Source organism: Agrilus planipennis, unplaced genomic scaffold (assembly GCF_000699045.2).
Source record: "Agrilus planipennis isolate EAB-ADULT unplaced genomic scaffold, Apla_2.0 scaffold238, whole genome shotgun sequence".
In the NCBI taxonomy this organism is placed as follows: domain Eukaryota; kingdom Metazoa; phylum Arthropoda; class Insecta; order Coleoptera; family Buprestidae; genus Agrilus; species Agrilus planipennis.
The window spans coordinates 250,406-274,545 of record NW_020439447.1 but is presented as its reverse complement, the minus strand read 5'-3'; the positions used below and the strand labels follow the sequence as shown (position 1 = coordinate 274,545).

General features: G+C 33.6%; 1 protein-coding gene across 6 annotated transcripts in view; it reads right to left on the bottom strand.

Annotated features, from left to right (window-relative positions):
- Window positions 1–22,935, bottom strand: part of LOC108741015 (glutamate receptor ionotropic, kainate 2) — a 56,432-nt gene extending 33,497 nt beyond the window's left edge. For all 6 annotated transcript variants that reach the window (XR_001938448.1, XR_001938447.1, XM_018475578.1 and 3 more), the window contains exons 1-5: window positions 22,872–22,935; window positions 15,085–15,170; window positions 14,180–14,335; window positions 12,070–12,254; window positions 6,293–6,450 (exon numbers count right to left, since the gene is read on the bottom strand). Coding sequence is in view for 4 of the 6 variants with exons in the window: in XM_018475578.1 (XP_018331080.1) it covers window positions 6,293–6,450; window positions 12,070–12,254; window positions 14,180–14,335; window positions 15,085–15,163 (578 nt within the window). In the remaining 2 variants the exon portion in view is untranslated. The remainder of the gene's footprint in view (window positions 1–6,292; window positions 6,451–12,069; window positions 12,255–14,179; window positions 14,336–15,084; window positions 15,171–22,871) is intronic.
- Window positions 22,936–24,140: the final 1,205 nt, after the last annotated feature.

The window sequence follows — 24,140 nt, the reverse complement described above, 5'->3', positions numbered from 1 at the left end:
CGCGTCTAATGAATATAAATCGTATTTGCTTGTGTGCGTGGTTTGTGTGTGATGGGTGCTACGGGCGTCGCGACGCGACGCGACGAATCGCTTTCGACGTCCCTGAAATATAAATCGTGAAATAAACGGTTATGGACCAGGAGGAACAAACGGTCCGCAGACCAAGCAGAAAATGAAGCACATTCTTCAAAAATGTTTACCTTTTTCTTTTATTTATGTATATAAGTATTACGTATATAATGTGTTTTTGTTTGTTATTACATACAGCCACATTCCCTGCTCCTGGATTTTACGAATTATTGCCGTCTCTAGACGTTTATTTTTCTCGAAAAAGCGAAAAACAAACATGACACAGAGATACCTTTAAGAAAACCTCAATAAGCAGAGGATTTAGCAATAATCAGAACGCGTTTTTGTTCCTACAAAACCAAAATCAAAGCAAATGTATATATATATTCCTAGTGTGGAAATAAAATGGTTAAATATTTTCAATGATCATTGTTGTTGTTCTCAATCCTCAATATGGAAAAATCATTTCATGAAGATATTTAAGTGTACCTACAGTAGTTATTTGATAAGAGATGTTGCAAATATAGCAAAATATTCAAAAGAACATATACATCAATATACATTATGTATATTGAATAAATTACGTTACAGAATGTACATAAAAGCTAGCTTCATGATAATATCAATAAATTTGGAGTCAGATAAGAGTAAATTGCGATATTATTGGCAATAAAACTACCCCAAAAGCGTTTAACGTAAGAAAATTGAATTTCTACAACCCCCATAATAACACAACATTACGTCTTCTAAAATTTATAATAACTGTAGAATAAAAATCGTTTATTCATTGTGTATACACAAAAGAGGTATGTAATTGACTTTCCAAAATGCTATAGCAATGGTAACAACCTATAATACAATATGTTCCTTTTAGAACAATTAGTTTATCTACCTAATATATTTTAGTTTTAACAATTAATCGTCAAGTTTTAGCTTTAGAAACGATGAATATATTGCAGTGGAACAACTTACTACTAGATGGCGTAATTAGTAGGTAAACATTCAGAGATAAGTATACATATCACTGTAATGGTCCTTTTTGTTTAAATTTATTTATCATACTTATACTTCGTTTACTTTCTGTAGCGATGTGACTCTCAGTTTGACCGGCGCAAAGTAGAAAAGAACAGCACTAGGCCAGAAAAGGAAGGAGACAACTCTCGGCCAAACTCTTAACCGGTGAGGAGCGTATAATCCGTACAGTACTGCACGGAAAAATTGACCATTTTATCCACTACAATTGCATTGGTCAAGTGTGCTGTTATTGGTACCATTCACTACTGAAAATATCAACGAGATGTTTATTTGTATTTGAAGACATATTAAAGGCTTTAACGCTTGTTTTCGACTCGTACTACTATTCATGATTGAACAAAACTTTTGGCAGGTACTGTATGAAAAAGTACGTTTAATGAACAAGAGTCGAGAGTATAATGAGTTTTTTCTCTTTACCTACGATTTTGCCAGCGCGCATCCAAGAAATTGGAAGGGACACATCGCTAGAGAAAGTAAATGAAGTATACCAAGGACGACTAGATAATAATTGAAAGTGTGACATATTAAATAAATATTAGTCCAACAAATTGTTAGATACAGCGGTTTTTGTGTGTAAAGTTGACTCGTTTCATAGCTTTTATGAATCCCATTCGTAAAAAAAAGGGAGTAGGGTAAAAAGGTTTGGATCCTATTCCGTACGACCACGTTTAAAATGGCAATTTATCTGTGTCATTTGATTCAATTCGGCCTTTTAAAGGGAACGGGTTTCCGCCAAAGTCAGCGTATCTATCGTATTCACGTGTGTGAATGTACCATGAGGAAGGTTAAAAATTGATATTTGCTTTCACTCATGCGAAAAAGTCCATCGTCACGCAAGGTATATAAATGTTGAGCCTCGGCCAAAAATCACGTTACCACTTTGTACACAATTCAGCAACATATGTACAGAAAAAAAGGTTTTCGCCGTTATGTTTTCAACTCCAACAGAAAATTTCATGATGACTTTTGTTTTCTTTTATATGAGTATTCATTTTAATTTCCAAAAAGCACTGCCACATGACGCCATTCCACCAAAAATTACGGCGACGGTTAAATATTTTCATACTTGTGAATCCCAACGTCTTTTTATGCAGTCACCGAGTTGGCCCATTAGATAATTTACACACAAACTCCTATCTGTCCTTTTAATTTATATTTTCAGAAATAATGGCTCCGAAATAGAAACGTGGCAGTGGAACCACTCACTGCATTATGTCGGTCACAATGTCTAGATTACAGGGTTGTGTACCACTCAAATAAATTAAAAAAAAGGTGGTTTTGTGTGCGTCAGAAATCAATGAATGGGCGGAGTTTGTCACAACGAAACCTTTCGTTGAGGCTCATGATATTCTAAATTACCTGTACCACAGGTTGCTGTGTACAAAAACGACAATAGACAGATGAAATACAGTAAAAGCGTTTGATTTAACGTTTTACATCACAATATCTAGATTACAGGGTTGTGTACCACTCAAATAAATTAAAAAAAGACGTCAGAAATCAATGAATGGGTGGAGTTCTGTCACTGCGAAACCTTGGGTTCAGGCTCATGATATTCTAAATTACCTGTACCACAGGTTTCTGTGTACAAAAACGACAATAGACAAATGAAATACACTGAAAGCGATTGATTTGACGTTTTATATACAACACTTTTGGAAAATTTCATCTTTCATTATTAGATCCAGGTAAGGACGATATATATAGGTATGATTTTCTAGAGGTTTTAGAATTTAATTTTGTGCAAAACGTCTCTATTCAAATTCTGAAATCGGTCGCTTTGGACAAACCCAATGTCTAATTCGTTATCATAAGAAGAACAAGAGCAAATAATTGTATGCGAATGCGTTAAAGTTTGATGGTAACTTTACCTCTTGAAAACTTCGGCGACTAGTTTAGTTGGTTGGTTGGTTGGTATACGGTCGCAAGTTATCTATCTCTGCATGCACGAACAGAAACTTTGTTACGAGCAATAAATTTACTTAACAGAATTCCACGAAAAACCGTCGTATAATTCAGAAAAGATCCGGACATGCGAATGTCAACAGAGCTTCGAAATTAGAGGCGTCCGTCGCAAAAATTCAAATTAACCGGCAAAAGTTATGAAAGAAAAGAAAGTTTTGGACGGAAGCTTTGATGGAAACGGATGAAGCGAATGTGTACACCGGAATTCCGTTTTTGCTCATTAAAATTACAATGGATTTATGGCAAGTTTGTGGGCTCATTAAAATAGCACAATATAATTCGTGTAGCAATAAATTTTCGGTGAAATTTGCCGCAACATCTCAGCAACGAAGTGCTTTTTGCATTCGGTCCGGACTTATCCGGACGCAAGTGATAAAAGACAAAAACTTTATTGAAGGACTAATGAATAGAAAAAGATGGAACTTTATGATCATTTAAACCTGCAGGTTTACTCGATGCCAAAATCTATCCCACTGGTAACAGCTGAACCAGCATAAAACTGAACGTTTGATATTGATCCAATTCTATAACGACTCATGAAGGTGACATTTCTGTGTCATATTACACAAGCAGAATTGTATTTCATGAAGAAAATATTTTACATAAGTATATCACGATTCTGGCATCGGCTAAGGTACGTATGTTACGTCGTAATAAATACTTTTTTTCTTCCACGCAATTTTTATTCCTAACGCCTACATTTACCCACGACAGACGTTGTAGGGAATATTGTAATCGTAGAAAAGAGATGACAGATAGGAATTGCAGCGAACACCAAGAAAGTAAAAGGAATAACATTACACTAATTTATGTGTAACAGAAAGAGACGCGGACAAGCAGAATTTGAACATGTTGCCAGCATCGGACTTTAAAAGAAATTTAGGAATGCAAAGCCAGTTCTTCCAATTTTTCGTCGCCTATTGGGATCCGTCAAATGGGCATACACCATCTGGTGGCAAAGTTTATAACTCGAATGAGGGAAAAATTTACATAGGAACTGTGCACGCAAATTGTAAAATTGTTTATTAAAATAATAAAACACGTTAAAAAAGTAAAAATTTTTTGATGATGGAGTCGACGAAGTTTTCTTCTAAAATTAAATCAAATAAAAAGTTAATATGTTCAGTGAAAAGCTGCAATAGCACTTCAGACATAGATCTTCACTCTTCACCTACATTAACTACTTTCCAATAAAAACTAACCGTTTTATATATGTAAAAAGTATATTCGGAAAATTAGGGAAAAAGGGAAATAATAGAAGCTTGGATGAAAGCAGTAGGTATCAAACAAGTGAATTCCGGAATAAAAATTTGTTCACGTCATTTTAATGCACATGATTATATTTCAGCAAGTATTTACCATCAGTCATAACCTTAATATTTAAAACTAGAATCATACTAAAATTATAAAGTGAGAAATTATTTATTCCTGTGTAATTGATTTAACACAATTCTAATGATACGATATAAGAATTTTGAGGTTAAGAACCTAGTTGCAATAATGTGTTTGCAACGTTCTCTTAAATCGGCTTTCCACGTGCAAGTCATTGATATGATATTGCTTAAATCACCCAGAATCACCTCACCAATTATATAACGTGAATCACTTTTTAAATCCGAAGTTTGTAAAAAGTAGGCAGTAAACTTGACAGAATTTGAAGGCTAGCTTCCGGATTTATTATTTCCGAATTTTATAATGTGATTGGCATTAAAAACACGCTCACCTTCAACGAAATTTCCTTTCCGAGGCTTTGTGTCAGCCCAATCACATATTGTGTCAATACTTATCATTTTATCGTAATTTAAAAACTTGGAAATTGCACGGTACACTATAGGAACTACGACAAATTTTCCCTAATCGGCGCCATGTTTTTAGGCTCCTCCCATTTGACGGATCCTAATATTTATATTCAGTTTTCTTACCTAGCATAGATTTGAAAATATATATATATATAAAACGTACACGATCTTTTGGATTTTGTAAATTAAATATTATTAGTAATAAACCTGTATCAAACGTGATTAACGGAATCAGATTAAATTTAACATTACATAAAAACAGAAGATAAATATCTAAAACTACCAGTTGGCATTTTCGTAATGCGTTTACGTTTTAGGAACAAAGTTTTTACAATCCTTTAAGAATATTTTATTTGCACCTTAACCTACTTCAATCGTATGTTTAATTATTAAATGCTCTGGTTTGTAGTTTGACTTAAAAACGATGTAAAAGGCTTTTATAGCTTTAAAAGGGATTAAAAAGCGCCTTAATTACCACTTAAACCAGGTATGTTGCTACCACTTCGTACAGAGCACTCTTTCTAATGGCATACACTTACGTAGTTTCTTCTGCTTGGTCAATAATGAATGATTATTCAATTATCTCAAAGAGAATTGACTTTTGAAGCGATTTACAATTTACAGAACCTCAGAGTAAAATTAATTCGAATTTTAAAAAGGAGCAATCACGTTTCCTTAAAAAAGTCTTTAGAATCTTTTGACGTGACAACGTCTTATAATTCGATGGAGCCGGCTGCACGCACGAAAAAACATGACTCATGCGGCGTTACCTCGCTCTGAGGCGTTCCATTTAAGGCTTGAAGTGCAAGCGAGAGCGCGGAACGAGCGACAAAGAGGCACAATCGGCCTCCGCGTTCGGCAGCGTTCGACATCTGTCTCTCTCCTACTTGAGTGAGCGATGCGTCCGCGTGGACAGCTGCTATACAATAATACATTTCCATTTACCTCCTTCTCTATATCCATACAAAATATATATCAAACAAATAAAATTAAAATTTTCTTTTGAAAAATGAAACCATTCCATCAGTATTTTCTTATGACGTTGTCACGTTCAACTATCGTCAGTCAACCGACTTTACAGGCAACCGATTTTTTAGTTTGCTTATTGCTACAGTCAACTGTCATAAATGGTACAACAGCCTGAAGTTAGGTTCATTAATATGTACAAAAAGAGAATAAAAAATACAAGCCAATAAACGTTGAAACTGCTACTACTACTGACTGTCCATCCTCAACTTCTCTACATTACATCTAGGTGAACCTAACTTCACACTGATTCACCACTTACGACAGTCAACTGTAGATTCTGTCTTCGATATAACGCTGTTTATTCATTTATTTTGTGACTTTTGGTCTCTTTATTTTTTCTCTGAGATCAAATAACCCACAAAAGGAATAAGAAGAAAGGTGCTTTGACATTTTACCTGTAATCCGGGCCTTCCCCTAACTGTCGTACCGTTATGGGAAACTCGTAAGGACCATGAGCTTTCAGTAATTCCTGCAGTCGCACTAATCCCTCATTGTTTTCGTAAATAATTGTGAAAGACTTCCAACCCCACGCTTTCACCAAATCAACGTAGGCCTGGAACAAAAAAAGAAACCTATTATAATACTAAACAAACAATAGAACAAGATGGAAAAAGCATTCATATCGAAAACATATCGTATCAGATAACAAAGGCTAAAAACAAAAAAAATATTGAAGAGAAAATTTACCGAAAACAAACTCTATATACATATAACTATTAAATATAACAATCGATCGTCGACTATATAAAATAATCGATTATTTCAATTAATCGGAGTACCTAATCTACCATCTGAAATAATCGATTACTCAACTCCTTCATTACTTAACAATCGATTATTATTAAGAATGAAAGTAGTCGAAATTTGATTAATTGGATAATATAATTGTCCAGTAATTGATACTGTTATACGCGATGTTTGATTTGAGAACAATCCTTTTTCCTGTGCTATTACCCGGGAAAAGGAAATGCTTTGAAAGCTGTGAAAACAATTTCCATCATTCCGTTCGAATGATTCAACATTAAACGATTTAGAATCAAACTCGCACGTAATAAACAATAGACTGGGCTGTTGTCAGATGGCCAAATGTAAATTGTTGTTCAATGTTGTAGTAAATTTTGCCATGGGGACTTGACGTAATGAGCTATTCTAATATGGGTCATGCATGATCACTGCATACAACCACTCGCCATAACTCGTAAAATAAATTAATTCAACTAATTACTTTAATGAAAATGGTATGATATTCCTCCCTATGAAACGAGTGAAAATTAATAACTGTACTCGACCCTGTTTACACTAATATATTTCATACCTACATAAAAAGTTTTGAACTCGAATGTTTCCAGAAAATTCATCCACCTAATTCCGTAATATTCTGAATATCAATTTCAGGCTGATTTAGGTAGTTAATTAATTTTTATGAAATCTTTAATGTCAAAAATTGTTTCTCTAGTATAAAGTGGTAAAAATGCCTCAGCAAGTAGAAAATTTGATAAGAATAACGAAACATATTATTTCAATTGACTAATTTATCGACTCTTAGTCCAAACTACCGCAGCTATTAGACGTAGAATTTAGATAGTAGTGCTATTTTATGAAATACGGATTCTCTACAAAACCTTTTTTTAAAATTTAACGTCTAAGGAGTGAAAATGATATGGAGAAGAACTAATCCGTTTTATTGCAAATATTTCATCAGTTTTGAAGTCCAAACGAAGGCATTATGGATTCCTAATTTCACCAAAATGTTTATCTACCAGTCCTACCAATATTTAGATCATATAATAGAATATGTATTCCATTTCCGATTGGGTAACCGTTTCTATAATATTGGAAAACTGTAGACAACAAGAATCCAAGTTTTTAATTTGAAATTATTCCATTTGGCTTCACTTTCATATCAAATACTATCATACACCAACGTTTCATCTCGTATAGCGGATAATGTTCGGTCTTCAATCCCGCCTGGATTACCCATTTACTTTTCTCTAAAACTGTCCTAGATAAAACAACGACCTAAGCACGCCTGCAAGCAGTACATTTTGTCTGGTATTTTACTCGTTTAACTTTAACTGTATTGTGAAAAATGCGACGTAAAATGCACTCGATTCCATCGTCTCTTCCTACCAATTCAGCTGTAAGATCGACGGTTTAATAACTCAATAAATGCTTTCAAAAGAAGACCCGGTATTACTGCAAACGTTCTGTAATATTTATACAACGAGTAATGGCAGAAAGATGAAAAGTAATTTACAAATCGTTTATTACCTTTTTCCAAAGGTTCTTCGATTGATGAAACACGTGCATTAGAAAAACAAAAGATAAATTACATTATTACGCGAAACAATATTAAAAATATGTAATTTACATGCGAATTATTTAAAATATATACGAATTTATTTTTACCAGCAACAACACTATAATAATTCTCTTTAACAGAACGTAAAAATATTCGAAAATACACGTGTTATTAAGCAGTCGCATAAACATCGAAGTCAGCTAACTGAAAGATAAGAGAGAGAAACAGATGAAAAAGAGTTGTTTACACCAAACGTTTTCACTCATGAAGCTATTATCTTTAACATAATTGTCTACTTTATACAAAGTTATTCTATCGGTAGTTTATATGAATGAATTTAAAAGCAAAAAATATTTGATTGGTTTCACGAAAAAATTAAGCAAGTCAGTTTTGGCCTAGTTTTACAAGTTTCCATTTACATTATAAAATCGCCTAATTTTTTGCAATAGCTTATAAAATTATTCCTGATCGATATATAGAAGTCTATTAGGTCATTTAATAAAAATTTATTACTTCTTTTTTTAATTTGTAACAAGTCCAGCGTGTAATTTTTGTTTGACTGGAACAATTTGCAATTGCTTGATAAAAATATAGATCTAAAGAATGCTTCTCGATATTAAAATATTCAACTAAATAAATATAAAATGCAAGACATCTACGCCCAGAATAATAAAATAGATTACACATTATAATCTTATTGTATAATCAACTTGAACATCGAAGATGAGAGTTTGAATTAAGTCCACTTATGTACTCTGAACATAAGTAAATAAATAATTAATTTACGATTAATAACGAAAGTTACTTCAAGAATTAAGGTGAAACACGTATATGCCAAGTACGTACCTACATTATTTTGTTAACCAAATTCAAAATGTTTGAACCGGGAAATAACCTACGTAAGAATCAATTTGAGATTTACTTTGTAGAAGTTTGTTAGGTTTATTACCATCATGATACACAATTTCAACAGTTTTACTTACTTAACGAGCTTTAAAGTTTGAAATATAGGTACTTGAAGTAACTTTTTCACCTACTACAGAGTGATCTCGAGGAAATCGTAACTTTAGTGATAGGTATTTCCTCCACGTGCCTACTAAACCTTTTCAGTCTTCAAAGAAAATTGTTACAACACAGAATTTTGAAAAATGAAAACCACGGAATTATTTTTTTGTAATTTAGAAGAAAACTCTAAATCTCAAATTAAAGCAGAGATACAAAAGAATTGAACGTATTGGCTTATCCAAGTTGAAAAAGTTTCATCTTTTTTAAATTGATTGGGTAATTGAAATAATTATTTTTTAATAAAGGCCAAAGTATTTTGTTTCACACAAAGAGAAAAAAATCGTTATTAAAGAATAAATATTGGAATTGTAAAGAGAAATCCTGGAACTTCGGTCGGTAGAGGTTCGAAAAGAAGGTGCTGACGCATGAATTTTCTTTCGTTTCTCGTAGGATAAAATGTGCCACCAATTTTGGACACTTGAGAAATTGGGTCAATTTTATTAGAAATCGATTAAGTCAACATTCAGTTTCTGCTTCAAACATTAACTCAAACTTCAAACTCCTTTTAGAATTAATTCACACATTTATTAAAGTCGGGAATAAAACAAAGTAGGAACTGCCAAAAGGATATTTTTATTAAAAGAGTTAAATGTGTAACGATCTCTCACAAAAAACCTCTAGTCCTCGAAGAAACTATTAATCTTTGCTAAAATTGAAGAAATATAAAGTTTTTTTTCGATGTAAAAAACCACTGATCCGGCTCGAAGGACCAAATAAAAAATGTACAAACGTTGTACGTTGCACGCCAAATTAATATCATGCAACTAGTTAAATTGGATCGTGATTTTGTTGATGAATAAAAATTCACTGTTTTATTTAATACATTTACTGGAATTTCTATTCTAATCAATAAAAACTAAACTTCAACGTCTAAATTAAAACTATCAAAATTCGTCCGACAATGGAAACTATTTTGGTTGGTTACTGGATGCAAAACTTACTTGATTGAAAGATGAAATGTGAATGCCTAATTCTTAATGTACTATGCAACTACATCTACAAACAGGTAAATTGGTGAATATTATTTTAGCGGGGTGAATAACTAGAAACTGAATATAACACAGAATATGGAAAGAACTATCATTAAATGTGAGCACAATCGCCATACAACATTTCTTTCCAGTTTATAAGGGTTCTGTGAATACCCAGGTAAGATGTAAACTAGTCCTGTTGTCACTCTCTTAATAAGTATTTCATTACAAATATAAATTTAAAATTGAAAAAATTCACAAAAAAGTGAAAAACTTAGGACCTAACAGAAGTGTTGGCAACAACAATAAGCAAAGTTATATAAAAGCCCTTCCTCGGGAACCAAATTGTACCTCCTCAAAACTCCTCCAAAGAAATATTGTAAATTGAATGTTTTTCAAAAGCACCATCGTAATAAGAGTCGGAATTAAGAATGAGGAAAGTTTCGCGACAAACGTCTAGCTTTAAACCAATAAACGAAACGATGATTTAAAGTAACCACTCACTACTAAACGCTAAACTTGCAAAGTTAAAATTAAAGACAGAAAATCCTTAGACTGAATGTAATGGTGCATTTACTTCTACGTAGAAATTAAGCAGAGTTGAAAGAAAAGTAACTTAGGAGTTTTTAAAAATCCTAACTGCTTCTTTATGCATGAGGTAAGCTGAAGATTAAAAGTTATAAAACTAATAAAACTTGAAGTGTATCTATGTATAGTAATTTTATCTTTTTTGTGCCAAATATTTTCTCAAAGTAAAAGTTAAACGGAGCTGTATTTTTTGCGTAAAGAAAATGTTAAAAATTACTTCATTATCTTCATTCTTTCTGGAACCTACTAATTATATTATCGAAGTAGAGGAAACTGCGAATGCTATCTAGAAGGTAGAAGTTCAAAGATCAAATAGTTGGAGAAATTTATATTACTTAATATAAAAGTATACTTCATTTACTTTCTCTAGCGATGTGCCCCTTCCAATGTATTGGATGCGCGCTGGAAAAATCGTAGGCAGGGAGAAAAAAGCTCATTATACTCTCGACTCTTGTTCATTAAACATACTTTTTCATACAGTACCTGCTAAAAGTTTTGTTCAATCATGAATAATAGTGCGAGTCGAAAACAAGCGTTAAAGCCTTTAATATGTCTTCAAATATAAATAAATATCTCGTTGATATTTTCAGTAGTAAATGGTACCAATAACAGCACATTTGAACAATGCAATTGAGTGGATACAATGGTCAATTTTTCCGTGCAGTACTGTACGGATTATACTCTCCTCACTGGTTAAGAGTTTGGCCGAGAGTTGTCTCCTTCCTTCTTTGGCCTAGTGCTGTTCTTTTCTACTTTGCGCCGGTCAAACTGAGAGTCAAATCGCTACAGAAAGTAAACGAAATATAACTACTTCCAACTACTTATAGGTGTATGTCTTTTTGACTTATGGATATTAAAGATCATTTTTGGAGTCCCTATATCTATTATTCCACTTAAGTATAAGATGACATTGTACTATCAATAAGTTATTATGTGTATTCTACATTGCGATTAATCTATGCTATTAACATAAGGCATTATTTCAATGTTTTGCTTCTTTCCCGAGCTTTTGTATTTGTAATAATCTAAAGCTCAAAAGAAGCAATTTGTTCGAGAAATTATCTCAATAAATTGGACGACCAACATTATTAAAAATTATTATTTTCTTTTCCGTTCGTAAAGAAAAAGCTGCAAGAAAAATGAAGTACAATAAATAGATAATTGGGATTTTTCTTGGAGGCACAAAGGAAGGAGACACAATGAATGAGTCCGCAAAATAAATATATGTATTTGCAAAACAGCTCACCTTTGAAAGCATCGTAGGGTGCGGGTAAAGATTTACCAGGCAGCTTTCCCTCCGCAGTCTGTAGTCCCACCGCGTTTCCAAATGGGGGATTTCCATGGTGTCACAGATCGATTGGACGTGGCTTGCCGTTTGGGGAGACTGTGGACCAAAAATAGCGGCGACACCACTTCGAAGGAGATGGCAAACTATGGGACATGAGAAAATACTATAAATGGCGCAGTAAACGCCATCTGTGGCACGATGCTACATTTTAGGATTACGTATGCTCCAACAAGGTCCACTTGTGTGGATATCTACTTCCCGGCGTAGCTAACCTCAACGTGATAGGAACGTTACCATAATCGAATAAAATAATTCGAAGTGGTCTGTATTCTGTCGTAACTGCCAGATTTCGATCTTTTTGGATCTCATCAGCGCGTCGCAGCAGCTCCGACAGAACACAGACCAACTTTTACATGCTGTCTTAACAGTGCGTTTTAGAAAATACTACAAATGGCGCAGTTAACGCCATCTGTAGCACGATGCTACATTTTAGGATTACGTATGCCATCGGAGCTGCCTGCGACGCGCTGATGAGATCCAAAAAGATCGAAATCGCGATCCGCGTCTGGCAGTTTCGACAGAATACAGACCACTTCGAATTATTTTATGAGACATTACATAATCTGTATAGGCAATATTTGACAACACCATAAAGCATTGGGTACATTTAATTTAAATAAATGTAATGCACTTTGCCTCTTTGAATACAATTTTCATCGGAAATTTTGACTGAAAATTTAAACCAACAACATTGCAAGCAAACACACAAAATTGAATGGATTGTCTAGTGGTCTGTGCATCTGAAAATCTATTACACAAACGTGCCCTCGTAACATGACCGCATGGGCTCTCTTTGTACCACAAACTGCTACAACCGCAGCAGTTTTGATAAATACAGAACAAATCGATATAACTTTTCGAATGCATCTCAAACTTTCATCATCTATCTACAACTGTTTGGAATACAAAAACATAACGTGTCGTCACCTGACGCTACTAAGTGAATTGTTCCATCAGCCTAAAGTGTGACACAGAGTGATTAGACGAAAGGTACTTTGTAGTCTCCTTTAGGAAATGTAAGAATGAATAGGAGGTAGCAACTGGAAGCGGAAAGATGACATCAACTAGGTGAAGACAGTAGAAGAAAATCGAAAGAATATTTGTAGCTTTAGAATGTCATTTACCTGCACGATTCAAAAACTCCACTTAACTTGAACCATGATAGAGAGAAAAAAAAACTATTGGGTGTTTCATTCCCACCAGCCAGTAATGCCGGTAGGCGGGCAGTCCTTCCGGGCTATGCCGGAAGGTAGGGCGGAAGGCCCTCTTCAGCCTGCTTTCAGGAATCGTGGGAATGGGTGGGTGGTGGTTCGGGTGAGAAAGATGAGACGGACGAAATGAAGACAGAAGAGAGTTAACGATTATCTGTGGAATATTACTGCCTCAGCAGTTGCCTAAGTGATCCAAGGAAACCACAGAAAAACTTGGACCAAGGCAGACGGACCCGGAATCGAACCGGCGTCCTCCCGAATGCTAAGCAATGGTCTAAACCTCTAGGCCATGCCGCTCGGTCCATGATAGATAAACCCGGATACCTACACCAAAAAGAAAAAGCTGGAGACCATAACAGATCAGAATAAAAGTCATCAACATCATATCGCTCATAATTGAGTGGTTAATTACACCGATCTGGAGATAAATCGATGGTAAACCCTTTATATAAGAAAGTAAATTGAGTAATTCGAATAATATGCGGAAACAATATGACACTTAATTTATGTGTGGTTATGAAAAGTGCTGTGTGTTACTAACTATTGGTGGCGAATGGGGTAAGAAAATGATTAATAGTCATTCAAAAAGCTGTAGGCGACAGCTTGGCCAAAAGAAGAAGGGACCCAAAGGATAAAAAATTGAATATCCACGGTAGAAAGAGGAGCCGTAACTGCCAACTCAACTAAAATCAATTTGTTTCTGGACATAAGGTCAAATGTCAGATGTTCGTTCCTGATTGAAATAAAACAAAAAAAAAACTCCTGCTTTTAAATGATAATTGTTAAACGATTCTAACCTTTCTTAGAAGCATGGAAACTGTCTTGAGGCGACATGCGCTCGATTTGAGCGCTTAGTTTCGATCGTGGCAGAATGGTCCTGTCGTTGTTGATCTTATCCACTGCGTATTTGAAAGCCAGCTCTTGTTTATCATCAGCCGGATGAAAAAGGCCACCTGCAACAAAAACAAGCTTTAATTTACCACTTAAACTTGGATGAATTAGTGTCTACAAAGTTTTATGTGAACTTCCGATTCCAAGATGATGAAAAGAGTGGCCTTTTGTATGCAATCAGGAAAACGTCAAAATGTCTCTTCTCTTTTTGTACGAACTCTGACCAGATAAATGAAAATCTTCGACTACACCATTAATCAAAAATAAAAAATAAAAGAACCGAAAAGAAAAAGGATTATTCAAAGGAGTGATTCTTTTAATTCGTCCTGGAAATATCCCAAGTAATGTGTTAGAAAAGCGGGAACAATATATATGTATGTAAGTCTGCGTAATTTCTGAATTCTGCGTCACTACTGCGTGCATTATAATGAATGTGAGGATTAGTTCGGACTTTACTTTAATCCTGTCGCGCTCGGTAATCCGTTATTGTCCTAGGTCATTTCCGTGCTAAAGGCTCAAATGGAACCATTCCGTTTAAGTTGTATCCGGAAATGTCCAAACAACTGAGTATTATTCATCTTTATATTCCACTATATCCGTTCCTTTTCATTTCAGAGCAACGTTTGAACGGACATTTTCTCGCTTGACGTTGATTTATGTGCCAAATTTTTACCTAGTTGATACATGCCCCTTTTATTTTGACTGACGGGGTGTAATTTCGTTAAGATTTTCCTTTGAATTGTACTTTCGCAGTATTTATTTAAGGTCCCTATTCATAAAAAAATAAAAGTCAAACTATAAAATGTCTTACCTATTCTGATAACATCTGGAAGGAGTAAAACGTGATGAATATTGAGGATAAGGAGAAAAATTTCCAACTTGGAATCCATGACGAATCTGAAAATACATAAACAGATTGTAATTTTGAAGGGAAACGTTATGAGTTGAATACAAAGCTTTAGAAATTGGATATTATTTAAAGCTCTTCATTTTGTAACAAAAATACCTTCAACAATTGATTGAACTTAAAATAACGGATTAAATTTTCTTGTTTGAAACTTAGTATGGTAGAAACCAATGCACTTTAAAAAAATGTCTAAATTTTTCCTTTGCTGTTTTCAACCAACACTAAAGGCATTGCAGTTCTAAAATAATTAAACCAAAATTAGAGAAATGTACAAAACAATTAAAGTATTTGAACAGCACAAGAAAGTATTTAGCATTGTTGAAATATTCAAGCATTCGTTGTTCTCGAAACCTCCACCTTAGAAACAAATTTTCTCACTTTAATAAATTATCGTCTAAATAAATGTCTGCTTAAGGATACGAAAGTGTCCAATAAGAAAACTTGGGTCCTAAATAAGGAAGTGCTTGAAGTTTAGAAATTAAATCGAGTGTAACATCGTTTACAAGTACAAGTAGATAAAAGGGCAGAAGAATTTTCGACGGCTTATAACGTTTACGAACAGATTGAGCAATAAAAGCTGATTCCTAACGGCAGATTTTCGATCTAAATTGAGGTTAATAGCTGCAAGGAAATGTCAGCCTGCTGGTCTGATAACAATGAAAAACACGTGCTAAAGATCGCTTCAGATTTATCCAGAATGGNTCAACAATTGATTGAACTTAAAATAACGGATTAAATTTTCTTGTTTGAAACTTAGTATGGTAGAAACCAATGCACTTTAAAAAAATGTCTAAATTTTTCCTTTGCTGTTTTCAACCAACACTAAAGGCATTGCAGTTCTAAAATAATTAAACCAAAATTAGAGAAATGTACAAAACAATTAAAGTATTTGAACAGCACAAGAAAGTATTTAGCATTGTTGAAATATTCAAGCATTCGTTGTTCTCGAAACCTCCACCTTAGAAACAAATTTTCTCACTTTAATAAATTATCGTCTAAATAAATGTCTGCTTAAGGATACGAAAGTGTCCAATAAGAAAACTTGGGTCCTAAATAAGGAAGTGCTTGAAGTTTAGAAATTAAATCGAGTGTAACATCGTTTACAAGTACAAGTAGATAAAAGGGCAGAAGAATTTTCGACGGCTTATAACGTTTACGAACAGATTGAGCAATAAAAGCTGATTCCTAACGGCAGATTTTCGATCTAAATTGAGGTTAATAGCTGCAAGGAAATGTCAGCCTGCTGGTCTGATAACAATGAAAAACACGTGCTAAAGATCGCTTCAGATTTATCCAGAATTGCTCGCCACTGCCGCGTTTCGTCGAGAATATTCTCCGATTTATGTAATTTTTCCGCATTATTCATGAGCAAATATGAATTGTATTACATAAAGTTGGTTTTACTTAAAACGGACTTCCAATTTACAATCCAACACATTAAGCAGGCGCAATTCTTGTAGGTACGCTTTTGAGATACACTCACAAGAAAAATAATATATAAAATACTAACGAAAACCGACTCAATGATTTGAGTAACTAAAAGAAATTTGATGGACACTATTGAGTACTCTCCCTGTTCCGAATAGATTTCCGGGATTTTAAGGATGTTTGGGAGGTATGTCAAAATGCTACGAGACAAATAAAAACTTGGAAGAACGTTGCTCACTCAATTCTAAAACTCTTGTAAAAATTACTAATCGATTCACTAAATCGTTAAAAAGTTATTGTAATTTTAAAAAATTGTAATTTTACACGTCATTTTATGGAGATTCGTTAACCGAACAGATTAACTTATCTTTAATTACAGAAAAAAAGCTACCAGAAATTTCAAACTTTTATAATAAGTAACTTGAACTCTGGAGAATCACTTTAGCGTAAGGTTATTCAAATTCACTAAATGGTTATCGAGGAAAAAATGAAAAATTAGCTGAAAATCTCGTTTTTACTTGATAATATAATGATAATATTTATAATTGTCTGAAATAAATGCAATTTTAAAGTTTTAATTATTATTTAAACATATTAAAAAGTTTTACGCTCATTATTAATAGAGATTGAAACTAAATATTTTTTTGTTTCGAAGTTGAAATCAAGGCATATTCACTGCCAAAAGTCAGTTAAAAATTTTCCATATTATTCGTTATTTCTTATTTTATTCAAAGTTTTTGGTCAAATTCCAAATTTTCTCTCAAACCGTATACTTTTTCTTTAGTATAGATAGTATTTATTTACTTCATGATATGCTGCAAAACCTAATTAATCACAAATTTCTAATTTTATGTACTCTTGTCTCCGATTGTACCTCCCAAACATCCTTAAATGTAATATATGATACTGAAAATAATCTTCCAAATCTGAAAGAAATTAGGCACTAAATACCATACCGTATGAATTTTAAAATACCGCTGATTCAATCCAGATTTTAGAAATTTCAATCTTTTTGGTGACAATTCCAAAATCAGGATTGAAAACATAGGTAAAGGTGCAGACTCAAGACGGATAAACCATAACATGTAGTATAGTTTTATGATAATGATTTTCATGATTAAGTTTCAGTTATATCAATTTAAATATTTCATTAAACATTGTGTCGTATTTGCATGATAAGATAAATGAATGCGATTATGCAAAAACTTTTCATTTTCCATGAAATTCTGCGTACCTAAATTGGGTTGCATAATTCATGAAACCTTAATGAGAGAGCTAAATGAACAATGGATCACTTCAACTATATTTTTGAGAGTGTTTTAAAAGGTCGTCGACTTAGCCATTGTCTAGACAGTTCCTCTTTTGTTTTACTCACATCTGAATCTTAGCCTAAAAGGCGAATAAAGAAATGTGAGGTACCTCCTGTGTTAACTATTAAAGTTTACTGCGAAAACGGCACAGTTTACATAAGACAGTGGAGCACATCTTGTCTAAAAGGCAAGACAATGCACCTAATAGAAGGTGCATGATATATGTGTATGATATACCTATCTAGTAGTCCTTCAACTTTTCTTCTTGATGCTACAATCCTTTTTGTTCTAAGTCACCATGACAATCAAGTAAAACGTTTCTTCCAAATAAAATAAATATTCAAACAGCAGAACAATCTAACTGTTCAAGATATTTATTTATTTATCTGTATCTACTACACTCAAATGGCAAAATATATGGTCTGTCAGTGTGTCTAGACCAAGCAATCACCTTTATTACTCAAGCAGAAGGTTGAGAAAAACTAAATCCGCTTTTAGTTAATTACACTTCACTGACAAAGGTTAATTTTTCTTGTCAATCCCATACTTCTTCTCAGGATTCGTCAGATTGCTGCCCCTTATCACCTAAACTTTGATTCTACTTTTTCTGAAAAGCTGTAAGAACGAGTTTAAAACACTTTCAGTTGGAATTTATCGAGTTTTTAGTTTTTTGTCGTAAAAATGCGAGCGTTGTTCTTTTGTTAATAAAAAAGGACTTAAAGGACAATCTTTTTCGACGAAGCGGACTTTATTGAAAGGCGTGCGTCTGTCAAGGGACAACGAGACGAAATCAAAAGATATTTCAATAAATTGAAAATGTTTTCTATTCAGCTGACAGCAAGAACTATGTAACTGTCAGTAGGATTTTCGAATATAACAGAAAAACGTCGGAGATGTTCGTAAAAGTGTACATCGGGAGTATAAAGTCGCATAAAATCCGTAGCAAGTTCGCGAAATAAATTTCGTTTTGACGATTCTCTCGAAATTTTTACAATAACATTTGTCCTTCGTCTAACAGGATCGTACTACAACAAATTTTGTTGCTATTCGCTCTTTCCGTTCAATAGAATAGGTCCCGGCGTGGAACCTTGTGGTACGCCACTTAAAAGAGGATCTTTGTGCCGTATTATTAGACGCGCTGAATGTATTTGATATATTCTGTTTTATATGCTGGCATTAATATTTTCTTCAAATATTACGATTATCACACGGTGTGGCATTTTTGATGCCTGAACGTTTTTTCGATTTTCGTTCAGTAGTTCTTATCTTCATCGTCCTCTAATATATTCCAAGTAAAATTTTCCCTCGACCAATTTTTAAAGATAAATTGCCATTTTCCCCTGCGAACTCTTAATTTATTTTTGAGGCGGAGATAGTCCTTAATTTATCACAACCTATCCATCAATAACGTCCCTCCCTTTGTTTGTAAACAGAAAGGGCTTCTTCCACGACATAGTTTAAGAAGATGGGACATTTTAAAAAATGAAACATTAGGGATGAAGTACAATATAAAACAATTATTACATATTAAGCGAGACAAAAATGCCGGAACTTCATTCCAACAGATAACTAAAACACAATTTTATAATATTCAAGGAAATTTTGGTAGGGCAACTATCCAATCCCAAATTTTTGATTTTGAATTCAACCGCCGATCATACATCATGAAGCACTGAAGATGCCATCTATTAAGCATGGCGAAACGTCTAAAATTAGAAAGCGACCACGGCAAAAAAGCCCAGAAGCTCTTCATCATCAATTAGACACCGGCTGTGAAAGCCTACGAACTACTCCAAAATTTTTATTGTTTAATATTCATTTGTCACATTCCAGTCGAAGTTGCTGACATTAAATAATGACTGTTGACTTGACATACAGACATACACATAATGATCCATTTGTGGTAACCAATATTTATTATTCACCACCATATAGCATAGAATCCTTTGAATTATAAGGACTAACAGTGCATTAGATTAGATGTCACCATTGTCTGAAGCATGACTGTACACGGAATAATTGTTTACCGCCAATGCAGTTTATAATTGAAGGAGATAATAATATGATTGACCACAAAATGTTTCATAAATCAACGCCCAGCCAACACCAATACAGTCGGTACAATATATATGCAAGGATTATGTATTCTAATAACGGTTCTGTACCCTATCACCTATGACAGGGGTTTAAATTATTATTGAACATAAAGTCTCGAAAGGATTACTTATCAGTAATTTATAGTTATCGCTAAACAATGGAAATGTGCCTTAATACGGAAATGATAATTTAAAATCAAATTTAAATAAAGACTTCAATTATAATAACAAACTAAATTCAACTTGTAGGTATTGATCTTGACATGAACTTACTGTGTTTAGGTCAGTTTGTGTTTTTGAGGAGCTTTCTTTGTTTTCATATTCATAGACGTAATTACAATAATTATCTGATAATTAACTTGTTAATTCAAGGTTGAAAGCTGCCTCCTAATTATGTTGATAGTAAACATAGTGATGACTGCATAAAGGTCTGCACTTCAGGGAGTTCCACTGGACGTGAGTCACCCCTAATTGTATTTTTTCATTACCTTATTAAAATTACCAGGAAATGAACAAGAGAAAATGTAAATGCAGCAGAAAATTTTCCATGCTAGTTTGAAACGCTCTGATTTTAACGTACACATTTATTTTTTTTATTTAACATTGGACTTCTGCTAGAAATGATGAAGTAATTCAGAACTTCAAGAAAAAAGATGAAAAAGTCTAACGAATACTAAACCCGAATCTAGTTGAGGTGTCTAACTACACCCGGTAGGTGTAGCAGCCCTTTTTCTATTGGTATTCTAAAATTCAAGTAAAAATGCAATAAGTAATAAAGAGAAGTAATTGGTAATTATATACTGAAAAAATAAGATGTTTTTAAAGTCATCGAAGTAGTTCGAAACCCTTAGTACATGAAGTATACCTGCATTTGGCCAGTTTTTATTGTTTACTAGCTGTCCCGGTAGACTTCGTACTGCCCCAATCGATATATAAAAGACCTAAATTTTTGTATAAAATAAACTTAGTTGACAAATGTCAAATAGTATGGTTGCGTTCAGAAATTTAATTTGACAGAACTTAAGATTTATCAATCTACATAAAAATAATCTGAAAGATGGTTAACAACTTTCATATTTATTCACCTTTTAAACCTTCCCTGGACTTCCACAAATAATTCAAGACCAAAATTAGCCAAATCGGTCCAGCCGTTATCGAGTTTTAGCGTGACTAACGAACAGCAATTCATTTTTATATATATAGATTGTATTCCAAAAATTTAATGTAACTTAAAATAAATCGTTACTTTTGGTAAAGGTCTAGATGATGGTGGGTGCGATCGAAAGAGGAGGTCTCCCGCACCACCGTACCATAAAAAGTTCGTGATGGTCTAACTCCCACAAAAAGTTATGGGGGTTGAAAGTTGATTATTTTTCCTACACTATAATTCAAATAAAATCCAATAAAAAATTATTTTCAAGCGGGTGGAGGTGGGGGATCGAAATAGGGTGGTCACTTGAATAAACCCCAATAACCTAGCCTAACCTAACCTAACCTACCCTCTTGATATAATAATTTAAAAAATGGGCATGTTTATTAACTTTGAACCCCTATAACTTTTTATGGGGGTGAGACCGCGACGAACTTTTTATGCTACAGTGGTGGGGGAGACCTCCTCTTTCGATCCCCCTCACCCCATCTAGACCTTTACGTTACTTTTGTGTAATAATGATCTTGACATAATTGCAACGTATAAAAAGTTAGTATAATATAATTAGTAATTCTTTGTGATAAAGTCCAGTTCTAAATGTGCACCGAAAAAGTTTTTGCGAAAAACTGAGTGCAAATGTGTAAATAGAGGGGATTAGTCGTAAAGCTCATTTAGCCACATTTGCATAGATACAACCGCCTGTATTAAATCTCTCTTTCCCATATTTGTTCAAATGTTATATGCAATGTTTGCAAATACGCGATATTTTGTTTCCTTAAAACAAAACTGCATAGCGTCGTCGTAAAAACGAGCGCAATTTTATTATTCATACTAAATTTGCATATTTATTACAATAGCTAGCTTTCAAAGTTCGAATAATTTCCATAATTCATTAAAGGTGGTGTGCAGCATTCGCACAAAAAATTTAATTAGCAAAAGCTTCCAATTTAACTGTTGACATATGTATATTCTAATTTATTTTTGTTCATGATAGGCCTGAAAATAATTTCTGTCTATTCATTTTCTTACCCACTTAAAAATTTTATCGACTTCTTTCCGGAAAGCTGCGGCGAATTAATTATACTTTACAATTACTAAATTTTGCCAATTTAGCGCATGTTATTAATATTTAAATTAAATTCAGAAACTTTGCTCAATTCTAAGTATGTACCTTGGTATAATAAGAGAGTGATATACCTATTAGAAATAATAATAACACCTAATATATATAAGTTCTACTACTTAGAAAAAACTTCATTATAAAATGATTTATTAATTCACAAAAATCAACATCAATTTAGGAACAAAATTGGTCTAAAAATTTTATAAGAAGCAATTCAACACTATAATAATTCAGAATTTGTTTTATTACATAAAATAAAAATTGAAAATACATCCAAATCAATGGATTTGTTGTTGTGCATTTATTTACAAAGAACAGCACTAAATGGAGTTCAAAATTCATAAGAAGGAGTTCAATTTAGTATAAACAATAGAAGGCAGTCGATAATTCAGGATTTCTTTGATTATAATATAAAGTGAACAATTGAAAATGAGTCTAAAATCGAACGACTTCTTAATAGTGCGTTAATTCACAAAGAACAACCCTTATTAAGAACAACAATTGCTTCAACGTTTGCTACTTCAACAATGTCATGCATGTCTTTCATCCTACCACATGTTTTGACAAAAAAGTGCACACCTTACCTTGGCAACAACACCCGAACGATGAAATGAAAATCGCACCCTTTTTCTCGTCTGTAACGCTCGCAGGTCCGCAACCCTCACTGCGGGTGAAATAGAGAATCCGGCGGTGGTCCAGAGCAGACTCCAGAGCGCAGGACTCCTACGTAGATGTATTATCCTTACCCCTTCACCGACCAAACCAACCTGGATATATACATATATATACGATGCCACTTGAAAAATATTCCCGACACTGACAGCAAACACCTACGAATAATAATGATGGTATTGTAATTTGTATTTACCCTTATAAACTTTTACGAACACGTAAATAACTAAAGCTAAAGGATTAAAGAATTCGAAAAGTAGAGATACTTTTTAGCTCAATATTGGGAGATGCTGAAGACATGGTACACAGCACAGAAAATGCTTAATTATGACAACAAGAAATAAGTTTAAAATTGGTCCTTCGAGCCGGATTTTTCAATTCATATGTCAAGAAAATTGCAGATATTAAAATGAAACTATTTAATTTTTTTTTTGTCTGGTGTTAAACCTTCTATTGATATATTATAAAGGAATATACCATATGCTGAATCATTAACCATCCTGTATATATATATAAATATTATATTTTACCCTACAATGACGTCGATACCAACCCGCCAACCCGCGTTAAAACGTTGAAGGCCACTCCAACCCCGATTACAAAGTTTCAAAATGTTTAGTGCGAACAACAATGACCCCTAAAATTAATAATGAGTATAGGGTGAAAAGGCAGTCGGTGATACGATGGATTTTACTGACCGGTGACATCATTTCGACCAACAGATTAATCACAGTAAAGTCCAACTCTAAAACACATTTCTGTTGCGGTATTACAAAGTTGCACGTTTAAAGTTCACTCTATAATGTTCTTAAATTATCAATGGAATATATTAATTTAAAAGGACGTATCGAAACTAATTACGATTACTATTAATTAGCAGGGCCGGTGGAAGGACATGGTAGTACAGATAGTACTACCCACTTAGAAAACTTCCACACCGATATCTTTTTGAAATTGTGTATCTCAAATGTGTGATACATTGCTAAAAATGAAAGCGAAACAGGAAGGAAGGGGCTTCCCTATCTTACTATCCACTCGGGCTTAGCGTGTTCTGCCGACTCCGTTAATTAATTAACAATAACAAAATGTATCTTCATTAATATTCCAGTTGTGGTTTCATGCTATTTCTAGTTTAAATAATACATTTACAGAATGTCTATGTTTGGTCCTTCGAGCCGGAT